The 21,320-nt window shown below is 45.1% G+C and overlaps 1 protein-coding gene across 2 annotated transcripts in view; it reads right to left on the bottom strand.

The window, feature by feature from the left end:
• Actr3b (actin related protein 3B) overlaps positions 1 to 21,320 on the bottom strand; it is a 96,161-nt gene that overhangs the window by 24,101 nt on the left and 50,740 nt on the right. For both annotated transcript variants that reach the window (XM_059257769.1, XM_059257771.1), the window contains 5 exons: positions 10,988 to 11,083; positions 8,930 to 9,037; positions 4,234 to 4,377; positions 2,139 to 2,312; positions 843 to 935 (listed from right to left, as the gene is read on the bottom strand). In XM_059257769.1, the coding sequence (XP_059113752.1) occupies positions 843 to 935; positions 2,139 to 2,312; positions 4,234 to 4,377; positions 8,930 to 9,037; positions 10,988 to 11,083 (615 nt within the window). The remainder of the gene's footprint in view (positions 1 to 842; positions 936 to 2,138; positions 2,313 to 4,233; positions 4,378 to 8,929; positions 9,038 to 10,987; positions 11,084 to 21,320) is intronic.

Below are 21,320 nucleotides of genomic sequence, written 5' to 3'. Positions count from 1 at the left end.
TTCATGGGAATGCAGCTGATTTACCTCATTCTTTTGAAAGGGACGTGCTATCTACCGTGGAATGGAGCAACAGCTAAGACATTGTGACTCAGAATCTTTCTGTTGAAAATGCGGATGTCCAAGCGTGCAGAGTGTAATACGGGATCATGGAGCTGAGTGTCAAAGGCTTGATGCACACATGTAAATGTTAGCTGAAGATGAAGGAGTGATTTCTGCTCTTGCTAACTGGCTGTCAGCAATATTTCCTTTTATGAAGTAATTACTAGAGTTCTCTCATTTCAAGCTTTATAATTCCGGACAATCAAAGAATTTTGAAAAAAACTCCACGTGCATATTTGATCTGATTGTCCCACTTGAAGCTCTGTCATGCTACCTCTGTACTGACCCTAAATGCCCATGGACCAGCAAGAGCAGTTCCCAGACAGCCTGAAGGGGGCGCACCTTCCTCTTTCAATTGGTACATACGGCTCAGACTGTCGAATTTCAAATCCAATTTGCCAGGTGAGAAGAAAAGATAGCTCAAGCTAGGCATGGAGATATATAGGCCTGAAACCCCAGTGCTAGGGAGGTGGAGGCAGGAGAGTCACAAGATCTAAGCCTAGGCCAGCCTGGGCTCAAGAAGAAGGGGAAGAAGGAGGGTGAGGAAGGAAGAAAAGAGTTTTAAAGTCCCTCGGTTGGCGGTGTCATATTCCCAAACATTCCACTCCTCTCCTCTCTGAGTAAAAGCTTGTTAAACTATTGGAACGAGTCCCAGGAGCAGGCGGAATGGGGGATGAAGGTGTGCTTCATGGGTAGCTCACAACTACAGCCTTTACTGCGGGAAGGAAGCCGAGGCGCCTTACCTTATACAGTGGCCGACGCACATCTATGGGACAGTTCTGTATGACTTCATCAACCACATCCGAGATGGACTCCATAAAGTCTGGGTTGGCAAACTAAATTTTATATAAATATAAAAGAAACATTATGCATTTTCCTCCAATAACACAAAACTATTTTCAAACAACATTTTAAGACTTTATTTTTAAGTTTAATAATGTGTGTAAGTGTGTGTCTGAGTGTGGGTTTGTGTATGTGAGTGTGGCGCACGCAGAGACCGGAAGAGGACATCAGATCCTCTGGAGCTGGAGTTGCAGATGGCTGTGAACCACCAGACTGGGTACCGGAACTGAACTGGGATCCTCTGCAAGAGCAGTCCATGCTATTAGCCCTATGTCTCTAGGCCCCCCAAAAAACATTTCTTTAAAAGTAACTAACAAATATACAACTCACTAGAACTGAAAACCCGTTACATGAAAATAAAAGGGTGTCAAAGGAATGCCACATGACTGACCACATGTCCATGGAGTGATGCGAACATGAACTGGGTGAGTTTAGAGAAGGGAAAACATCCACCAGGCAGAAGGACAGACAGCCCTGCTGAGGAGGACACAGCACCTCACGGCAGTGAGAGAAAGGGCAGGGCACGTACACCAGCCGCACGGCATGCAGTCCGAACTACACTTGTGAGTATTAATACCATGGAGAAGGGAGCCTGGCTGTGAGGGGGACACGTGCGGTGGTGACGGTGGTGGCCTCAGAACAAAACAGTCCATGCAACAGTCACGGCGAATAAACCAACACCTTTGGATTCAACAGTACAAGTTAAATGAACTAAAGTATGAAAACGTCGACTCTAAACACACTTCAAATCCCAGTTCACGTTCAACATTCGTCTCGGAGGAAGGAGGCAACGTCCAGCCATTCACCAGCTGGGCATGCACTGGTTCTAGATGGACAGCCACAAAGCTGGACGGGGACTGTCTTAATCCCACTTCTAAGCAGGGGCCAGTGCATGACAGTCCTCGGGATTAGTGATTTATATTACCACCGGCCCCTTGAGGTCGGTTTCAAATCCATTTTCTTCTACTGATCTTCAAAGTTCCTCCTCATCTCTAGAAGGATAACCCAACCTTAACTGTTAAAGCGGATAAGCCTACGGCAAGGCAGACCAGGCGGCCACACGGCAGCGGGAACCACCACGGGGAAACAGCCAACTTGCTCACTGAGAACTTTACTGAGAATTACTCCTTGTGCACACTGGGGGGCAGCATTGCTCCACATGCACCGTACTCCGTACACTCAGAGACAGATCTTACCTCGGGGTGAAAGAATATTTCCGGTCCCAGGAACCTTTCGTAACCAACATCTATAATGAACTTTTTCTGGTTGATCGCATTGATCCCTGTGTACTGTTTGATCCACTTCCGGGGATCCATGTCATACTTAGCAAATTCTTTGACAATATCAGGGCAAATGTAACAGTACTTCTCCTGTGTATACACAAAAAGATACCACCAAGCATTAATAACTGCGAGTGTCTCTGCCCTCTGACAAATACACAGGAACTCACACATTACAGACACCTCCAAATCCATCTCTGGCTACACTGTAACTCCTGTGGATGACGATCAAGCTCATATCCAGTTGTCTTTCAGCTCAGAGAGGACTACGCTTGAGCAGGCAAGTCTGCTTTCTCTACAACTTGGTTATTCATCACTACCATATTCTCCCTAATTTTGCTGCCATATTTTGTGAAATACTATCTATCTGTAAACATCAGGACCTTGCCTCCATCCAGGCTCTGCATGCTCCCTCAGGCTCCCTCTCAGGTGCCTGTCTCACTACTGCGCATGTCTGGATCAGCAAACTAAGTTTGCTCCTCTCTAGAGTACAGTAACCAACCACATTCTAACGTGTGTGTGTGTGTGTGTGTGTGTGTGTGTGTGTGTGTGTGTGTGTGTGATACTAAGGGAGTGCTCTCTAGACTCCTGCTAGATGTCTGCTTACAGAGGGATCCCCTGGCCCACATTGTGCCTGAGGATGTCCTTGCTCGTCAGTCACTTGATCAACACTGGAGATACAGTCAATGAAATACTTAGATCCTGTCAGAAACCATCTAGCTGAGAGTCAAGCACTTATTTTCACAGCTGAAATAAGTAAGTAAACGACATGCTATCATATGGCAGACATTATAGAATAAAAGCAGAAATCAGGCAGGAACACTGGGGTTGCTAACAGACGGCTGCCAGGGAAGAAAGGGAAACCCCTGGGAATATTGTAGCCTACAGAGAAAGTCTTGAGACACCTTGCAAACCTCTCCCCAGTGGAGAAGGGACCAGTTCCTCCCCTTTGCTTTAGCACTGAGAGCCTCCCCAATCCCGAAAAGTCCAGGCCCAGAAGCAGGGATGGGTGGCGACTTTTTGTAGGAGCCTGCCCCGTATCTGCCCCATCCCAAAAGGATTGTTTTCAAGGAGTATCAGCCAAATTTGGAAATCCGTCTCATGCTTCCTTGCACTCAGCCAGCCTGAGGAGATGCTCAGCTGAGAGCAAAACAGCAGGGGGTTATTAGCCCTCACCACCACCCCTACCCCCGCAACCACCCTGCACCTCAAAACCAGAGCTATGTGAGAAAGGAGATAACTCAAGGCCACATGTCACACCCCACCTAAGACTCTTCTCCGGATCCAAAGAGAATCCTTCCTCCTTCTCTTACATAACGATCAGCCTTGGACTCTTAAGAATCTCTTGCATTTTGATTTTTTTTTAATGTGTTATGGTTTTGATGGCTGAAAAGAAAAATTCCTTTAAAAGGGTCTGCAACTGCTGTACCCAGAACAATACAGAGATGGGTCAGGTCAAGTAGACACTCTAAACAATGACCGACAAGCCACTCTGGTTCTTTCGTTACTAAATTCTAAAATGTCCTGCCACTGTTCTAGGGTGGAACTGAGGTCTGGAGACACGCGGGTGGATTGCGCTGAGGGAGTCTGAGACTTAGACTGGCCAGGTTCTGAGGTGTATGCTCAGGGCACCACGGCAGGCAGACACCACTGGGATCATGACAGCTACCGCTGCGGCTGTGACTTGCGCCCTGATTCTAAAAGGAAGCATGAGAGAGAGATGTGGAAGCAGTGTGCAGCTAATTGAAGGTTTTGTTTAATTAGGCTCCAATTAAACGATGCTCTACGGCACACGCCGGTGGCTCGGCATCAACCATCAAGCTGCTCTCCGTGTGGAAGAGCGTGCTGAGCCTCAAGTCCCCAGCACTCTGAACTCGACGGCAAAACAACCAAGGCCCACACTCTCGGGGGGATAGGAAGGGAGCAGGAGGGGGAGGATGGCATCGAGGGGAACGTCCAAACACCACTTCTCTCTCACCCCCAAACCAGCCAGGTTCCCTTCCGTTTTTACCTTAATGGCTTTTGCGGTCTCCAGTGACTGCTCAGGAGGGATTCCCACCTCCCTCTCCCTTAGCAGCTGTTGAATGAAATACGTAATATCTCTACCTGCAATTGGGATGTGTTTGATGCAGCTTCCAATTACATAACCTTCTGCCTGGAGAGGAAGAGGAGACAGGGCAGCCATGTCAGTAACCGCAGTCCAGAGCCAGCTGGACCCAGGAGGTCCCCAGCCCCGCCTTCTCAGCCCCTACTCTGAGCCCTGAACTAGCATGTAGTGGCCCCCACTCACGAGGTTTAGCACCTAAGGTCCTTTTAAATGACTGCATCTGCAGTTCCATTAATACTTAAAATTCTAAACAACGCCAATAACCCAAATCTCCATAAGCAACCAAAATGCTGTTTTCATTAGGAACACGGGAGAAACTGCTTAGGTTAGTTCATTTCTAGAAGATGATGCTATCTGGGAGAACAGTAAACTCAACAGTAATGTTTTCTTCTAACTAAACAGGAACAACTTTGTCTACACGCTGTTAAACCAACTATAAATCTCCTAATTCAAAGTTAGCAACGAGGCCTGTGATCCCAAAACAACCTGGATACAAACCCTGGATCCATAGACTTCTAACCTTCATCTCTAGTATAGAGCAAATACCCTGAGGGCATTTATGGTGTAGATGAGATCAAGCCTTGCCTGCCAGATATGTGCTTTATGGCAGATACCACATATTCAAGAAATGGTTCCACCCAGCACAATGAAAAATGACTCAAAAAAACAAAACAAAACAAAAAAACTAACCAACCAGCGCCGTGTGCAGACCAGTGTGGCTCAGGAGCTGGATTCTCCCTGATGCCTTCCTTAGCTACTGAAGGCATGCCTGGGAGGGACCCATGCGGAGTCCACAATGACTCTGCCATCACAAGCAGGGCTAATGCCAAGAGTCCACATGCCCATAGCAGTGATGGGCCCAAAAGTCCCCTCACTGACCTTTTGTGGGCACCGGCTTGCCACAGAAGCCACAAGCCGGGCCACCCATCCAGTTTGTCTGCAAAGACACAGATATGGGGACACTGGTGGTCGAGTTTCCCATTTTAGCACTTCATGGCTTCTGTGCCACAAGGCCCAAGGGAAAGAGAGGGCGTGGAGGTGAACGGCTGCTCCACGCTGCAGGCGTGTGCTCTCAGCACAGGCGCAGGTGGAGCCACGAGAAGCCACCGATAAGCCGCAGGACCACCTTCCCAAGTCTTCCTGGGCTTTGTGCCCATGTTCCTAACTTCTAGACAAAAGATTAGGCCTTTCTGTGAAGTACAAATACTTGTAACATATTTTAAGATAGAGATAAAGGTGTGTACAAGTGATTAGTACTTCCTAACACATGGACTCTTCACAGTCACATTCTGAGCCATGGACACCACTTCCTAAAATGAGCATTAAGTAAGTACTGCAGCATGTCACATACCCAGCAGCAGAAAAGTCAGCACGATGCCACTTTAGGACCACACACCACGGCTTTAGGTAATTATTTTTCATAGAATATTTGGCCATAACAGAAAACAGTATCATTAAATTAATATGCAAGATATAACTTTAGTATTATTTATATGGTTAGAACACAAACTAGATGTAGGATATCCCAATTTAAAACGTGAACATGTGTATACAAATGTTTGAGTCTTTTTTTTTTTTTTTTTTTTTTTGGTTTTTTTGAGACAGGGTTTCTCTGTGTAGCTTTGCGCCTTTCCTGGAGCTCACTTGGTAGCCCAGGCTGGCCTCGAACTCACAGAGATCCGCCTGGCTCTGCCTCCCGAGTGCTGGGATTAAAGGCGTGTGCCACCACCGCCCGGCCAAATGTTTGAGTCTTAATCAAAGCTTGAAAGGCTGTGCAGTTTAGAATATGGTTGTCTGAATGGGCTTATGGGTAATTTCATTCTCTTATTGTTTATTATTTTACCCAAATTTTCAGTAACAAATTAATTTTTGTTAACGGGGGAAGAAACTAAACTAGTCCACGGTGAAGAGTTACAAAACGCCTCTCCCTGGATCTGGGTTCTATGTGTGATGTTTTCCTTTCCTACCACCCTGGGAGCTGAGTGACTCTGGACAAATGAACAAGCGATTCAAGAACAGGCTTCTGCTTCCTACCACCCTGGGAGCTGAGTGACTCTGGACAAATGAACAAGCGATTCAAGAACAGGCTTCTGCCTCACCCTCATCCACGGTGTGCAGATGATGGAGAACCAGAGCAAGCAGACCTGGGACCACACACCTGGGGTGAGTCCTGCTGCTCCTCAAGGTACGGCATCAGAAAGAGAGCAGGAGCCAGCCAGAGTGGCATCAGCTCTTCCAACAATCCCAAGAGCCAGAGCCTGAGACTGCTCTAAAGGAACTCCGGTCTGGCTCACACTTGGAAGGGAGAGGGGGCCGCTCCTCCATGGAGAGGACACATGAGCAGGGGTACAAGGGTGAAAGAGACTTGGATGGTCCTTCCTGACCATTAAGACTCTCACAACTTTAGCCTTTCGGCAGACACAAACACAGCAGAATGTCCGTTCCTTCAGTAACTGAGATGAAATCGTGATTATCGTTTCTCAATTAAAGGAAATGCACTTGTTTTGCCTGGCTTTGACTTAGCTGTGCTTTTGTTTGTTTTTAGTTTGTTTGTTTTGTGTGTAAGTGATCGTCGATGCACATGTACACGCAGGTGCCTATGGAGGCAGGTGTCAAATTCTACAGAGTTGGTTGAGACAAGGTCTTAACCTTAAGTATCCAGGCTGGACTTAAACTCAGTATACATCCAAGAATAACCTTTAGCTTCTGAACCTCCTGTGTTCACCTCCCAAATGCTGGAATTATAAGGCATGTGTTGTGGAATATTCCTTTATACTGTGTGAAGATATGTCACTCTGAATGGCTTAATAAAAAGCTATGTCTGTGAGTTCGAGGCCAGCCTGGGCTACCAAGTGAGTTCCAGGAAAGGCGCAAAGCTACACAGAGAAACCCTGTCTCGAAAAAAAAACAAAAAACAAACAAACAAACAAACAAACAAAAAGGCTAAATGGCCAATAGCTAGGCAGGATTTTGGGGGGAAGAGAGACTGCTGGGAAGAAGAAGGGTGGAGAAGACAGACATGGAACAAGTCAGACACACATAATGGGATAGAGGTAAAAGCTACATGGTAGAATGTAGATGAATAAAAATATGGGTTAATTTAAGTTATAAGAGTTAGTTAGGAACAGGCCTAAGCTATCGGCTGAGCCTTCATAATTAATAATAAGTCTCCATGTCATTTTTTGTCAGCTGGCGGCCCAAAAAGAAAAATCTGCCTATAGGCATGTGCCACCCCACTCAGCTTTAGATTTTTTAATACACTAATTTGTATTTTAAAAATAGATTTAGGGGCTGGAGAAATGACTCAGTGGTTAAGATAATGTACTGCTCTTGCAGTGGACTGACATTCCGTTCCCAGCAATGACATTCAACAGTTTAAAACCACCCAAAACTCCAGCTCCGGGGGTTCCAATGCCTCTGGCCTCTGGGGGGTACCTGCATTCACATACATGCACAAACCCATACAGAGACATACAATATAATTTAATAAACCTTTTAAAAAAATTTCAAACCTTGAACTTGAGGGCTGGTAAAATGACTTAACAGATAAAGGAGCTTGATCTGAGTTGATCCTGAAACCCACATGGAAGAATGAACGAAATGACTCCCACAGGTCACCCTCTGACTACTCCATATGACCATGGCATGCACTCCCATGCAAGCACACACACACACACACACACACACACACACACACACACACACACACACTATTTTTCAAAAGCAAAAATCTTCAAACTTAAACAGAGTTCCATATATGTATATGCGTGTTACGGTTACCGAGGAAACCTGAAGTGGGGTGAGCAGGCATGACTGACTTTCCACTGACACTAGTTGATTTTCAGAAGAATCCTTTTTAAATAACTCCTTGGACCAGAAGAAAGAGACCAAAGCCTCCTGAAGTTGGAGTTAGGAGTCATTTCTTTAGTATATCGTAAGGACTTCTGCAAGTTGAAACGTGAGCTCTCCTTCCTAGCTCTTAAATACATGCAGAGGAAAGAGCAAGTTCTCCAAGGCCCCAGCTGAGCAAAGCCTCTCACTGGGCATGCCCTGACCCTCAACTCTGGCATCCACAATCACGTCTAGCTGTAGTAGTTCGAATGATGAGTCAGGACACTGACTGACACCTGTGGGAATACAACAGAAGCTTTGCCCCCCCCCAAAAAAAATGACTATAGAATTTGTTCCATGGTTTCCAAACTGCCAAAGGCACAAACATGACATTCTTTTGAACTCTGTTTCATCTTCCTAGGCTTCTTAAATTCCCATTGCCAAGACCAGGTATGGTGGCACACACTTTTTTAATCCCAGCTCTTGAGAGCAAAGGCAAATGAATCTCTGTGAGTTCAAAGCCAGACTGATCTACACAGGGAGTTCCAGGCCAGCCAGGGAGACCCTGTCTCAGAAAAAAGAGAGGGAGGGAGGGAGGGAGGGAGGGAGGAAGGAAGGGAGGGAGGATCCCATTGCTGTTTCTAAGAACACCACATAAAAGGTGGTATTTTAGTTAGGGGGTTGAGTTTTATTCTGCCTTCTTCAATTCTTCTCTTACCTCAGGACAGGTGTTAAGTCTCAGAGAGTAAAATAGGAAGCCTCTGCTTACCACTGGGATAACGTGGGTGACGCCATCTCCACTGTCTATGACTATCCCTGTCAGTGTGCGTTCACCAACTTGCCGGGATGTCCACGAGGCTGCCAGAGCCAGCACTGCCTGGAGAGAGACACAGAACATCTTCTGAAGAGACAGAACGCAGAGCAGCAGCCATGGCTCGGCTGGCCTCAGGTGCTGCAGTGAACTCTTTCTTAATAAGTCTAGAAGCTTCCCTCTCCCTACCCCACATCTCCCAATTCTCACTTAGCCGACTAGCATGCCAGTTTTCCTTTCAAATGAAGGAGTTGGGTTTTCAACAAAAACATAAAGTTTTACAAACAAAAACCAATAAAATGGAATTCCACTGCTAAATCACTTCTAATCTACGGGTGTTCCAAGTGCAGCCACAAACATGGAGGGTTTGTTTGTCTGGGAGCTTGCTTGTGGCTTGAGGTGGGGTCTCATGTAACCCTGGCTGGATTCAAACTCCTCTTGCAGCCAAGGATGGCCCTGAACTCACGATCCTCCTACCTCTAGCCCCGGAGTACTAGGAATCCCGATGTGCAGCACCATTCACAGTTTCTACCATACTTGGGATCAAACCCAGTGTTTTGTGCTGGGCAAGCACGCTACCAAACAAGTTACAAGCCCAGCCTATACGGAGCTCTTCTCTAACAGATGCTGAGGCCATCCATCCAGAAACTCTGAGTGCTAGGTACAAGACAGTGGCTCTCAGCCAGAGGCAGCTCCGCTCTTCACAGGACGTTTGGCCCCGTCTGTCATTGCTCCCTGTCAACAATTATCGTCGGAGAGGAGGCCGGGCCTGGCTGCGGCTCTGGACTCGGCAACGCACAGGACACCCTACAGCAAGGAACTGTCCAGCCCACAGCCAGGCCAAGACAGAACACAGGAATTTACACTTGTAAAAAGCATGTTCTGGGTGAAGTTGGCAAACAGACCATCTTAAGAACCATTGTCCTTGTGGGACATGGTGGCACATGCCTTTCATCACAGCATTCAAGAGGTTGGGGCAGGAGGATCACTCTGAGTTTAAAGGCCAGAGTAGGCTATAGAGTAAGGTCTTATATTAATAATAATAATAATAATAATAACAATAACAACAATTCAGTGTTTTGAGTACCTCCCTGTTCTATAAACTATATTTGTCTTGGGAAAGAGTACTATGTTAACAGGCACTATGATTCATCACGGGGACACAACAGCATCTCCAAAGTGCATTTCTCCATGGAACTCTTCTTTCTTAGAAGGCAGTAATACTACACAAGAAATTTTGAAGAAAGACTCATCTCAGTTACTCCTCAAAACTCCAACCAACTTCCTTTTTATAACAACCAAAGCAACAATAAAACTCTAAGCAAAAAAAAAAAAAAGCGTCAAGCTTCAAGATGAGTTCTGGAAGCTCCTGGGAGCTCAGGGCCTCTCAGAGCAAAGTTCATGGAACTAATGGAGCCTAATCACGGGGCTCTCCCAAGGCATTTACTTTGTTCTGGCTTTTGTTTGCTCTGTCTTTGAGACAGGGTCTCACTTTGTAACCCAAACTTGCCCTCAGAATTCATGTTTTAGCCAGGGTGACCTAGATCCTCCTGCCTCATCCTCCTAAGGGGTAGGATCATGGCTTGAGCTTAGTTTGTTTTCCATAGATGTTATGCTGTCTGTTCATTTCATTTTGGTTGTTGTTTTTGTATGTTTGTTTGTTTGCTGTTTCTTATACTTACAGTGACCCAAAGTAAGTGTAAGAAGCTAAAAAAAAAAAAAAGAAAGAAAAAAAAGAAACACATCTATACCTCTAACTTGACACCCAAATAAAAACACATGGGACTCTGCATAGGAAAACTGTAGAGCCATACCAACTTTATATCGGTGGCAGTTATATAAAAATAAATTACAGACATGTTTCTTTATGGTGATTTGATTCAAACCTGAACAGCTTGGTGACGGGGTACACACCAAGAGAGAGAAAAGAGGAATGTCTAGCCCAGTCTGAGCACAAAGGGCCTTGGGATTCCTGCTTCTTGTACTGTCAGAATCACAGGACAATGCTGTTTTTACCTGTACTGCAATGTAGAGTCCTGGTACGTTAAATGATTCAAACATGATTTCTGCAAGGTACTCTCTGTTTTCTGGTGTGTTCAGTGGAGGTTCTGTCTATAAGAAAACAATAGATTTAATGTTCTCTCCAATTTCATATAACTACATCAGAATTATAAAAGGGCTAGCCTAAAGACATGCTGACCAGCATATTACAGAACTCCCTAGTTGTAAAGATGGGGTTCACTAAAGGTGACTAGTTAAAGGTCTCTTACTGCAGGTCTTAAAAGCTTTGACAAGGCAGAGTGAAGACTCTGTGGGGCTTCTGCTCTCAGGACTCACCTAAAGTTCAAAGTTCAACAAGTCACAGAAAAAGAGGAGCTCGTTCACTACCTACATTACATCTAACATCCCTGAAACTGGGAACTGTGACGTAGGACGCCAAAGGCCATGGAATACAGCCAAGAGTGAAGACTCATGATGCTATGCCCAGCACCCAGACCAGAGACAGATGAGTTCTCCAAAGAACAGGCAAAGGGCATGCTTCAAGCGACAGAAGCTTTCTCCCACCTGGCACTCACAGTGGCAAGCTCAGCCCACCACACTCCAGGATGGCCGCCATGCCCTCCAAGCACCAACCTCCTGGGCCTACCAAGCCTACAATCACACATGCAACAAAAGCAAATGATACCAGCCAATATTATGTAAAAATGCTAAAATAAAGAGAAAGAGAAAAGAAATCAAAACACAAATGGAGACAAAAAAAAAAAAAAAAAAACCATATACAGGGGAAGCATCCTAAGATGCCCCAAACCTGAAACTCAATACCAACCTGACATCACAGTGATCTTATCTGACAGGTGTCAGTCAACACACAGGTACACTAAAAACACTGCATAAAATTACCCTCTGGCTATGTGTACAGATACTTATGAAACATAAATACAGTTAGCACTTAGACCTCAGTCCTAACCCCATGATATCTCATTATATATGTTTAAGTACTCCAAACTCCAAACTCTGAAAGCTTCTGATTGTATGCATTTTGAGTAGTACTGAGTAATACCGAGAATAATATAAAAGCAAAGCAGATGAAAATCTTAAAAGACTGTCAACAAGTCAAACCCTTTTTAAAACAGTAACTATTATCAAATAGGATAAAAATCATCAGACAACAGACAAATTAAAACAAGGTGCTATATTTTTCCCAAACAACAAAGATCTACATCTTATAGTACATGAACTACAAAAATAAATGAAAATGTTCTGAACCTTTTAGCAAAAAGTCCACATTATCTTTTTTTTTTTTTTTTTTTTTGGTTTTTCGAGACAGGGTTTCTCTGTGTAGCTTTGTGCCTTTCCTGGATCTCGCTCTGTAGCCCAGGCTGGCCTCGAACTCACAGAGATCCGCCTGGCTCTGCCTCCCGAGTGCTGGGATTAAAGGCGTGCGCCACCACCGCCCGGCTCCACATTATCTTTTATTATGGACTGAATTGTGATTCCCCCGAAATTCATGCATTAAAATCCTAACCCACAAACTTGCCCTCCCTCTTCCTCTCCCTTCCATATTCCTCTCTCCCTCTCTCTCTGGCTGTCTGCCTCTCTCCTTCCCTCTTGTAGAATATTCCTTTACACTGTGTGAATATATGTCACGGTGACTGGTTTAATAAAAAGCTAAACAGCCAATAGCTAAGCAGGATTTGGGGGCAGAGAGAATGCTGGGAAAAAGAAGGGCAGAGACCCCAGGAGTCACCAGCCAGACGCAGAACGAGTTGGACACACAAGATGGGATAGAGGTAAAAGCCACATGGTAGGATGTAAATTAAAAGATATGAGTTAATTTAAGTTATAAGAACTAGTTAGAAACAAGCCTGAGCTATCAGCTGAGCTTTTATAATTAGTAAGAAGTCTCTGCATCATTATTGGGGAGTCAGCGGTACCAATGAAAAGGTCTGGTTACACCACCCTTCTTCCTTACACGCATTAGCACTGAGAAAACGCCAAGAACAACATAGCCATCCAAAAGCCAGGAAGAGGGCTCTGGCCAGGAACCATCCCAGCTGTACCTTCCTAATCTTGAACTTGCAGCCTCCAGAACTTTGAAAAAATAAGCTTCTCTTGTTTAAGCCACTTCGTCTGTGGCATTCTGTCAAGACAGCAGAGCATGCCACTAACACTTCAAGCAGGGAATAAAGCCTCTGGCTTCAGAACGGCTACTTTAACTCTATGGCACACAGGGCCATACTTAAGAGTCTCTCCATGGCGGGAAGGACAACCCAATAATTTGGTATCTGGACACGATGTCAATCCAGCATTTTGCAAAACCAAAATATCTTTAACTGTGTATAAACTCAGAAAATCTATATTAATGCTGAGAAGGCCTTTTCTATACTGCTCGGGGTGAGGTAAGGTGTTACACTGTACACAATCACAGCACTATTACTGCTCTAGACCCCAAAATTAAATCCTAATTATCTTTAAATAAAGAATGCTCAGACAAAGGTCCTCCCCAAGGATTAGCTTTCATAGTATCAGAAGACACTAAGCAAGCTGCCAAAGGAGGTTAGCAATTAATAGCTCTACCCAACTGTGATGCCTATGAACCACAACGACCAGCCCTGCAAGACGGTTCTAAAGAGTGGCACTCAGACTTCTTGGTAACCAACAGCTCTCCAATTGGACCTAAGGCCTTCTCAACAGCATGGTACCGAAAACCTAGCCACTACCTGGGGCTATTGTGGTCACGGATCTTAGAGGAGAACCTACTAACACCACTCTACTAGAACAGCATAACTCCCACTGCACTCTAAATACTGGTTCTTATACCCACAGGTAAGTGTCCACTACACTCTAAATACGGATCCTTACACCCACAGGTAAGTGTCCACTGCACTCTAAATACGGATCCTTATACCCACAGGTAAGTGTCCACTGCACTCTAAATATGGGTCCTTATACCCACAGGTAAGTGTCCACTGCACTCTAAATACGGATCCTTACACCCACAGGTAAGTGTCCACTGCACTCTAAATATGGGTCCTTATACCCACAGGTAAGTGTCCACTGCACTCTAAATACTTATCCTTATACCCACAGGTAAGTGTCCACTGCACTCTAAATACTGATCCTTACACCCACAGGTAAGTGTCCACTGCATTCTAAATACTGATCCTTATACCCACAGGTAAGTGTCCACTGCACTCTAAATACTGATCCTTACACCCACAGGTAAGTGTCCACTGCACTCTAAATTCTGATCCTTATACCCACAGGTAAGTGTCCACTGCACTCTAAATACTGATCCTTATACCCACAGGTAAGTGTTGCTCCCCTCCCTCATCAGAACTTGTCTTTGTAGGAAATGGAGACCACCACAGAGAACCACAACTGGTCAAAATACAAAGACGAACAGATTAGGAGGGCCCAGCCACAACAAACGCACCTACCACACAACTCCTGAACCTAAGGCTCAAGGAACATCAAAGAAGAGAGAATAGACAGAGTGTAAGAGCCAGGGGACCAGGAAGTCTGCTTTGAGATCGTGTCTCTTAGAAATGACAGGGAAGCTTCACCCCTGATACTGCAACAATATGGCTGCCTAACCAAGATCCAAACAACAACACTAATACACATGCTGAGGTGTAAGAGGGAAAGCTCATGAGGCTCCACCCCTAGACAAGCACCTAAGCACTGCTGAGAGAGGAAGAATTCGATTTTCCCAGGGGTGAGCCCCCTACCTGGCTATACAACACCAAGTGGTCAGCCCTGAAATCATGGACACACAAGCAACACTAAATGGACTCAACAAGTTATATTTATATATTTATGCGTTTATATATGTAATAATACTAACAGTAGACAAAGAAGTAATGAATTTGAAAGAGAGAGTGAGGGGCCACACTGGAGGAGCTGGAGCAAGAGGACACTGTTGTTTTAACCTCTGCACAGTGGCTGCGCCCTAGTCCACTGCTATCTCCGCCAGCAACCGCCGCTCCACAGCTCCAGCCTGCTTCTCTAGCAGGAACCTGGCCGCTCAGGCCTGGGCCTGGTGAGAATTCTGCTCCCACAGGCACCGGCCCTGTTGCTGCCACTAAAGGCAGCTCTAACTAAATCTCCATCATTCTAGTTATGAATAAAAGTCAAGACTCAAAGGCTGGGGTGAGAACCTGCGAGCTCAGAGAAGCTGAGTAGCAACTACCTGACCCTTTCTCCTTGCTGGAGTCCACGGAAGACCCATGCTTCCGCTCAACAAACCAGAAAAAGCTCAGATGCTCCAAACCCCATCCTACTACTTCCTGTGACTGTCCCTCCATGATGTCCTCTGAGGCTCTAGGATTACTTTCTGTTAACTAGTTGCTAACTCAGCCTCCTGACCCAAGGTTAATTTTTCTAATGAACGCAAATGCAAACTCAGAGTTCACAGTGTGACTGAATATCCCCAAACAGAACACAGGGGAGGGGGGATGATTGGAAGGAGGAAAGGAAGGCTGGGCGGTGGTGGTGCACATCTTTAATCCCAGCACTCCAGAGGCAGAGCCAGGCGGATCTTTAAGAGTTCGAGACCAGCCTGCTCTACAGAGCAAGTTCCAGGACAGGTTCCAAAATTACACAGAGAAGCCCTGTCTCAACAACAACAACAACAAAAAAAAAAAAAATAGAAAAAGAAAACAAGAATGGTCTAGAATAACACAGTACATAGAGCTGTGCATGGTGGCACACACCTTTTATCCCAGCACTCAGGAGGCAGTGGCAGGAAGATCTATGAGTTCAAAGCCAGGCTGGTCTACAAGGGAGCTCAAGGGCAGCCAGTGCTACATAGTGAAACAACAACAACAAACAAACAAAAAAACCTGTATCCCTTTACCCACAAAGATCACACTGTTCTTAGAAACCAGAAGCACAAGGCAATGTCTGAAAACAGAACAAGTACAAACAGGAGCCAGCGGCTGGCCGTGTAACCACACAGCTGCTCCGATGATGACTGTGGAAACGGGGTGGTTTGAATGAGAAGTGTCTCCCATGGGCTCCTGAACATAGACCCTGTAGGTGAGGCTTCTGGAGGGTTCAGGAGATGCAGCCTTACTAGAGGAAGTACGTCACTGGGAGTGGGCCTTGAGATTTGACAGCCTCACGCACTTCCTGTCCACTCTCTCTGCCTCCTGTCTGCAGTTGAAGATGTGACCTCTCAGCTTCCTGGACCTGTCACCAGGCCTGGCTCTTGCTGCCATGCCTCCCGGTCATGATAGACTCTTCTCTCTCTGGAACCACAAGCCAAAAGGAAACTCTTCCTTAAGTTGCCTTTGGTCACAGTGTCTTATCACAGCAACAGAAAAGTAACTAATACAGAAACTGCAAATAAAAATGGAGCAAGGGCCACCAGGATGACCCAGTGCATGAAGGTACTTGCCACCAAGCCTCACGACCTGAGTTCAATCCCCAGGGCCAACATGGAAGAGAGAACTGACTCCTTCAAGTTGTCTTCTGACCTCCACATGAGCGCACAGACAGTGCTCACACACAAACACAAAAATAAATACACAAAGAAGAAGATGGAATATAATACTCTATATAAAATATAAAAACATGAGTTAAAAGTGAAAAATGACTAAATGTTAACAATCTCTGCGTTAATGTGATGGGACTGAGAAAGGCACAGACATCATTTCCAAACATTCTGATTCCTCCCTTCGTCTCTACTGGTACAGGGAAGAAGCTCACACATGTGAGTGAGACTCTAGACCAGGACCTGCGCACCCCCGCACATAGCAATGCAACCCCCTTCACCACAGACCAAGCACTGAGCAGAAATAAACCCCATCAGAGCTGGAGCACACAGCATGACCATGGCACTCCTGGCCCACCGGGTCCCTGATGTCTGGCACTCAAGGTGGACAGAATGCAGCAGGAGGCATGAAAGCAGCTGAGCTCTATTGGAGCTGCCATCTTCAGACCTGTGAACTACCTCACTCTGGCAGGTACTACGAGCTGTACTTTATTAGCACTGAGTGGTCATTACTGATTAGTTATTGATTGCTACTGTTAATGGCAACAGGTCCAAACAAAAAGCATATCCCAGACTTCTTTGTGGACAAAGAATGGGTAAGCTGAGTAGGTGAGCTCTGGCCAATGAGATGAAAATAGTACCAAACAGTAGACCTTCTTTGCCCCTCCCCCTCCCTCTTCCTTTAGAATAAGGGAATGACTGAAGCTACAGTAACCTACCTCTGAATAGTCAGCATCCTTACCAGGGAATCCAAACGTCAAATACACTAGGGAAGAGAAATTCCTCATGACACTAGACAGCTGCCATGCCCAGCACCAACTGCCTGCCATAAGCTGATTTCATCAAGAAAATTGAAACCCCTAACTTGTTTGAACTACTATTTTTAGACTCCTATCACTGGCTACCAATCACAATTCGACATCTTTGAAGAATTAAACTCCCTACTTCAACATCAGGAAATATTTGTTATGTAGTCCCGTTCTCTGGTTCTGGCATCAAAGTATTCTTTTCGTGTGTTTGTTTGGTTTGGTTGTTTGCTTTTCGAGACAGGGTTTCTCAGTGTAGCTCTGGCTGTCCTGGATCTCACTCTGTAGACCAGGCTGACCTCGAACTCAGAGATCATCTGCCTCTGCCTCCCGAGTGCTAGGATTAAAGGTGTGCACCACCACCACCCAGCTCAAAGTCCATATTCTTAAGTGCCTATGTCTTTTGTTTGTTTGTTTTTTGTTTTTGAGACAGAGTTTCTCTGTGTAGCTTAGGAGTCTGTCCTGGAACTTACTCTGTAGACCAGGCTGGCCTCGAACTCACAGAGATCCACCTGCCTCTGCACTGCCCCCCCCCCCCAGAGTGCTGGGATTAAAGGCATGTGCCACCACCGCCCAAAGTCCATATTCTTAAGGCTATGTCCTCATAACCTATTTCCTCCTTGGTCTTCCACTTCTTCTGTGCCCATCACCAAAGGCACAGGAAGTATTCCTTTGGAAGACACACTTAAATAAAACATCCCCAAACAATTACACAAGATCAAAGTTTTCTTATTGTCTTAATATTGAAGCACATGATTAGAATATCACAGAAAAGCAAACTACATGAACATTATAATTCATAGCAATAGTAAGATTATCACCTGGTACTTATCCAAAATGAATAATTAATAAGTATTATCAAAAATAACCTGTATCTCCCTATGAGATAAAAAACGGAGTGCACATTCCTAGAATTAGTTCTATCTTTAAACCCCTCCATAAATGCAGTAGAGAAATGGTTTATTATTGGTCTGTGTGTGCACATGAGCACAGGTACTCAAGTGTCACACGCACCAGAGGAAGTCAGAGGATAACTTTCGGGCATCAACTTTCTCCTTTCACTGTGGGTTCTGGTGTTCAAATTCCGGCCACCAAGCTTGCACAGAATGCACGTTTACCTATGGAGCCATCTGGACCACCCAAGAAACTATTTTTAAAATATAAACACTCAATGAAGAGAGAGCAGGAGAAGAGACCACAACACACCTGAAGCTCGGAGGCAGGTGGGCCAGCACAGACTGAGCAAGCCCACGTGGCCCATCTCTGTGCTGGCTAGTGGCCACTGAACTGGGGAGAGCATGTCTGAACCACCATTCATAGGCTGGCCAGTGGCCACTGAACTGGGGAGCATGTCTGAACCACCATTCATAGGCTGGCTAGTGGCCACTGAACTGGGGAGCATGTCTGAACCACCATTCATAGGCTGGCTAGTGGCCACTGAACTGGGGAGCATGTCTGAACCACCATTCATAGGCTGGCTAGTGGCCACTGAACTGGGGAGAGCATGTCTGAACCACCATTCATAGGCTGGCCAGTTTTATGTCAACTTGACACAAGCTAGGGTATCTGAAAGGAGGAAAACTCAATTGAAAAATGGTCTCCATAAGATCCAGCTATATTTTCTTAATTAGGGACTGAGGGAGGAGGGCCCAGACCACTGTGGTTCTGAGTTCTATAAGAAAACAGGCTGAGTGAGCCAGTAAGCAACAACCCTCCATGGCCTCTGCATCAGCTCCTGACTCCAGGTTCCTGCCATGTTTGAGTTCCCATCCTGACTTCCTTCAGTGATGAAGAGTGAGATATAAGTGTAAACAAAAGAAACCCTTTCCTCCCCAGCTTGCTTTTTGCATGGCATTTCATCACAGTAATAGAAACCCTAACCAAGACTATTAAGAATCCAGGGAATTCCAGAGCATGACATTGATGTATGAAACTGTCACAGAGAAATGCATTTCACATTTGCTAACCAAAAACCTAATTTAAGAAAAGGAAAGAAGAAGCTGGGTATGGTGGCACGTGCCTATAATCCCAGAACTGGCAACAAGGAGACAGGTGGATCCCTAAAGCTTCAGCCTGACGGCCAAGCCTGGGCTACTTGGTAAGTTTCAGAACAGTAAGAGAACACACACACACACACACACACACACACACACACACACACACACACACACACACAGTCAATGCCTGCCCTCTCCACTCTCAAAATCACTCAGCCCAGTCACACAGCTCCACCTCTTCCTACCACCCCATGGTCCCCCATCGCCCTTCTTCACCCCTCATTCACTGGCTCTCTAGTTACACCGCTTTAGTCAGCTCTTCAAGGCCGCCACGCTCTCACTGCTGGTGGTCTGCAAACAGATGTTTCTAGGTTCATATAAAACATTACCTCCTACTTCTTCCCGGCAAGTGATTAGATTTTACCAGTTTATAGATATGCCAGCTACACCAGGGAAGGGTGTGTGTGTGTGTGTGTGTGTGTGTGTGTGTGTGTGTGTGTGTGTGAGAGAGAGAGACAGAGACAGAGACAGAGACAGACAGAGACAGAGACAGAGAAAGACAGAGAGAAACAGAGAGAGGAGGGAGAGGAGGAAGAAGAAAAAGGAGGAGGAGAAGAAAACAGAGACAGAAAGAAAATCTGTGTGGCTGTTTTCTTTTCTTTTTTAAATTTCCCAGTCAAAATGTCCTGTGACATGTATCTGCACTTACTCTACAGGCTTCAGATTAGATACGCTGTAAACTGGAGGCAGAGGAGATGTCCCAGCACATTCGGCTGAAGCAGGCAGAAGGCTGGGCATGGTGCCTGGCCTAAAACCCCATCCACAGGTAGTTAGTGATAAGCTAGAACAGGAAAAGTGCCAACCCAGGCAGGTGGAATCTGAGATGTGTTTTGGCTGCAGACAAAGTAACTCATACGCTGTCAGTTACCTGGTTCCGTTAATTTAATATAACCACTGTGTGTGTTCAGGAGAGGAAATGCAAAGGAAATGTAAAACACAGTAGCCACACTTGACATTCTGAGTTTAAATCAGAGGAGAGGTCAGAGCACCTTTTAAGATCTGCCTTGATTAATATAATTAAAATAATAATATCATTATAATTAATAATAATTGTATATATTATATTTTATAATATAATTATTACACATTATATATTATATAATTAATATATTCTATATATGTTACACATATATAGACTACTATAACTATTAGCCTTATAGTTACCACTTTCTTTTTTTTTAAATAATCTGTTTATTTTTATTTTATTTGCATTGGTGTTTTGCCTGCATGTATGTCTGTGTGAGGGTGTCAGATCTTAGAGTTATAGACAGTTGTGAGCTGCCATGTGGGTGCTGGGAATTGAACCCAGGTCCTCTGGAAGAGCAGTCAGTGCTCTTAACTGCAAGCCATCTCTCCACCTCATCATTTTCTAATAAAATATTATATTACATATTATATATTATAATATAATAATAATTAATATACATTAAATATATAGACTCTGTAACTACTAGCCTTGTAGTTACTTCTTTTAGTTTTCCAAGGCAGGATTTCTCTGTGTAACAGCCCTGGATGTCCTGGAACTCGCTCTGTAGACCAGGCTGGCCTCAAACTCACAAAGATCCGCCTGCCTCTGCCTCTCAAGTGCTGGGATTAAAGGCGTGCGTCACCACCGCCCGGCTGCACCACCACTGTCTGGCTTAGTTATCACTTTCTAAACCAGACAATGCTAAAGAGCATGTGTAGTAAAACATTAGAAAGAATTATAGCTGGATATTGAACCATTTGACAATGTACTTGCATAGCAAAATCCAAAGCTAACTCATGTAAGTTTTAATACGCAGCTTATGTTGCATAGAGTTGCTATTTATGAAGCAAGTATTTTATCCATGAGACTGTTTTTAATGTAAAAAGGATATTCCATGGAAGGAAACGGTACGTTGACTAGAACAATTAGATCCCATAGACCCCAAGAGGTATTTCTTCCCATTGCTCTATGCTGTTTGGTTTGACACAATACTCAAGTACCATAATCAGGGTCCAGAACT

This window comes from Peromyscus eremicus, chromosome 3 (assembly GCF_949786415.1).
Source record: "Peromyscus eremicus chromosome 3, PerEre_H2_v1, whole genome shotgun sequence".
Taxonomy (NCBI): Eukaryota; Metazoa; Chordata; class Mammalia; order Rodentia; family Cricetidae; genus Peromyscus; species Peromyscus eremicus.
This window is presented reverse-complemented; position numbering and strand designations above follow the sequence as displayed.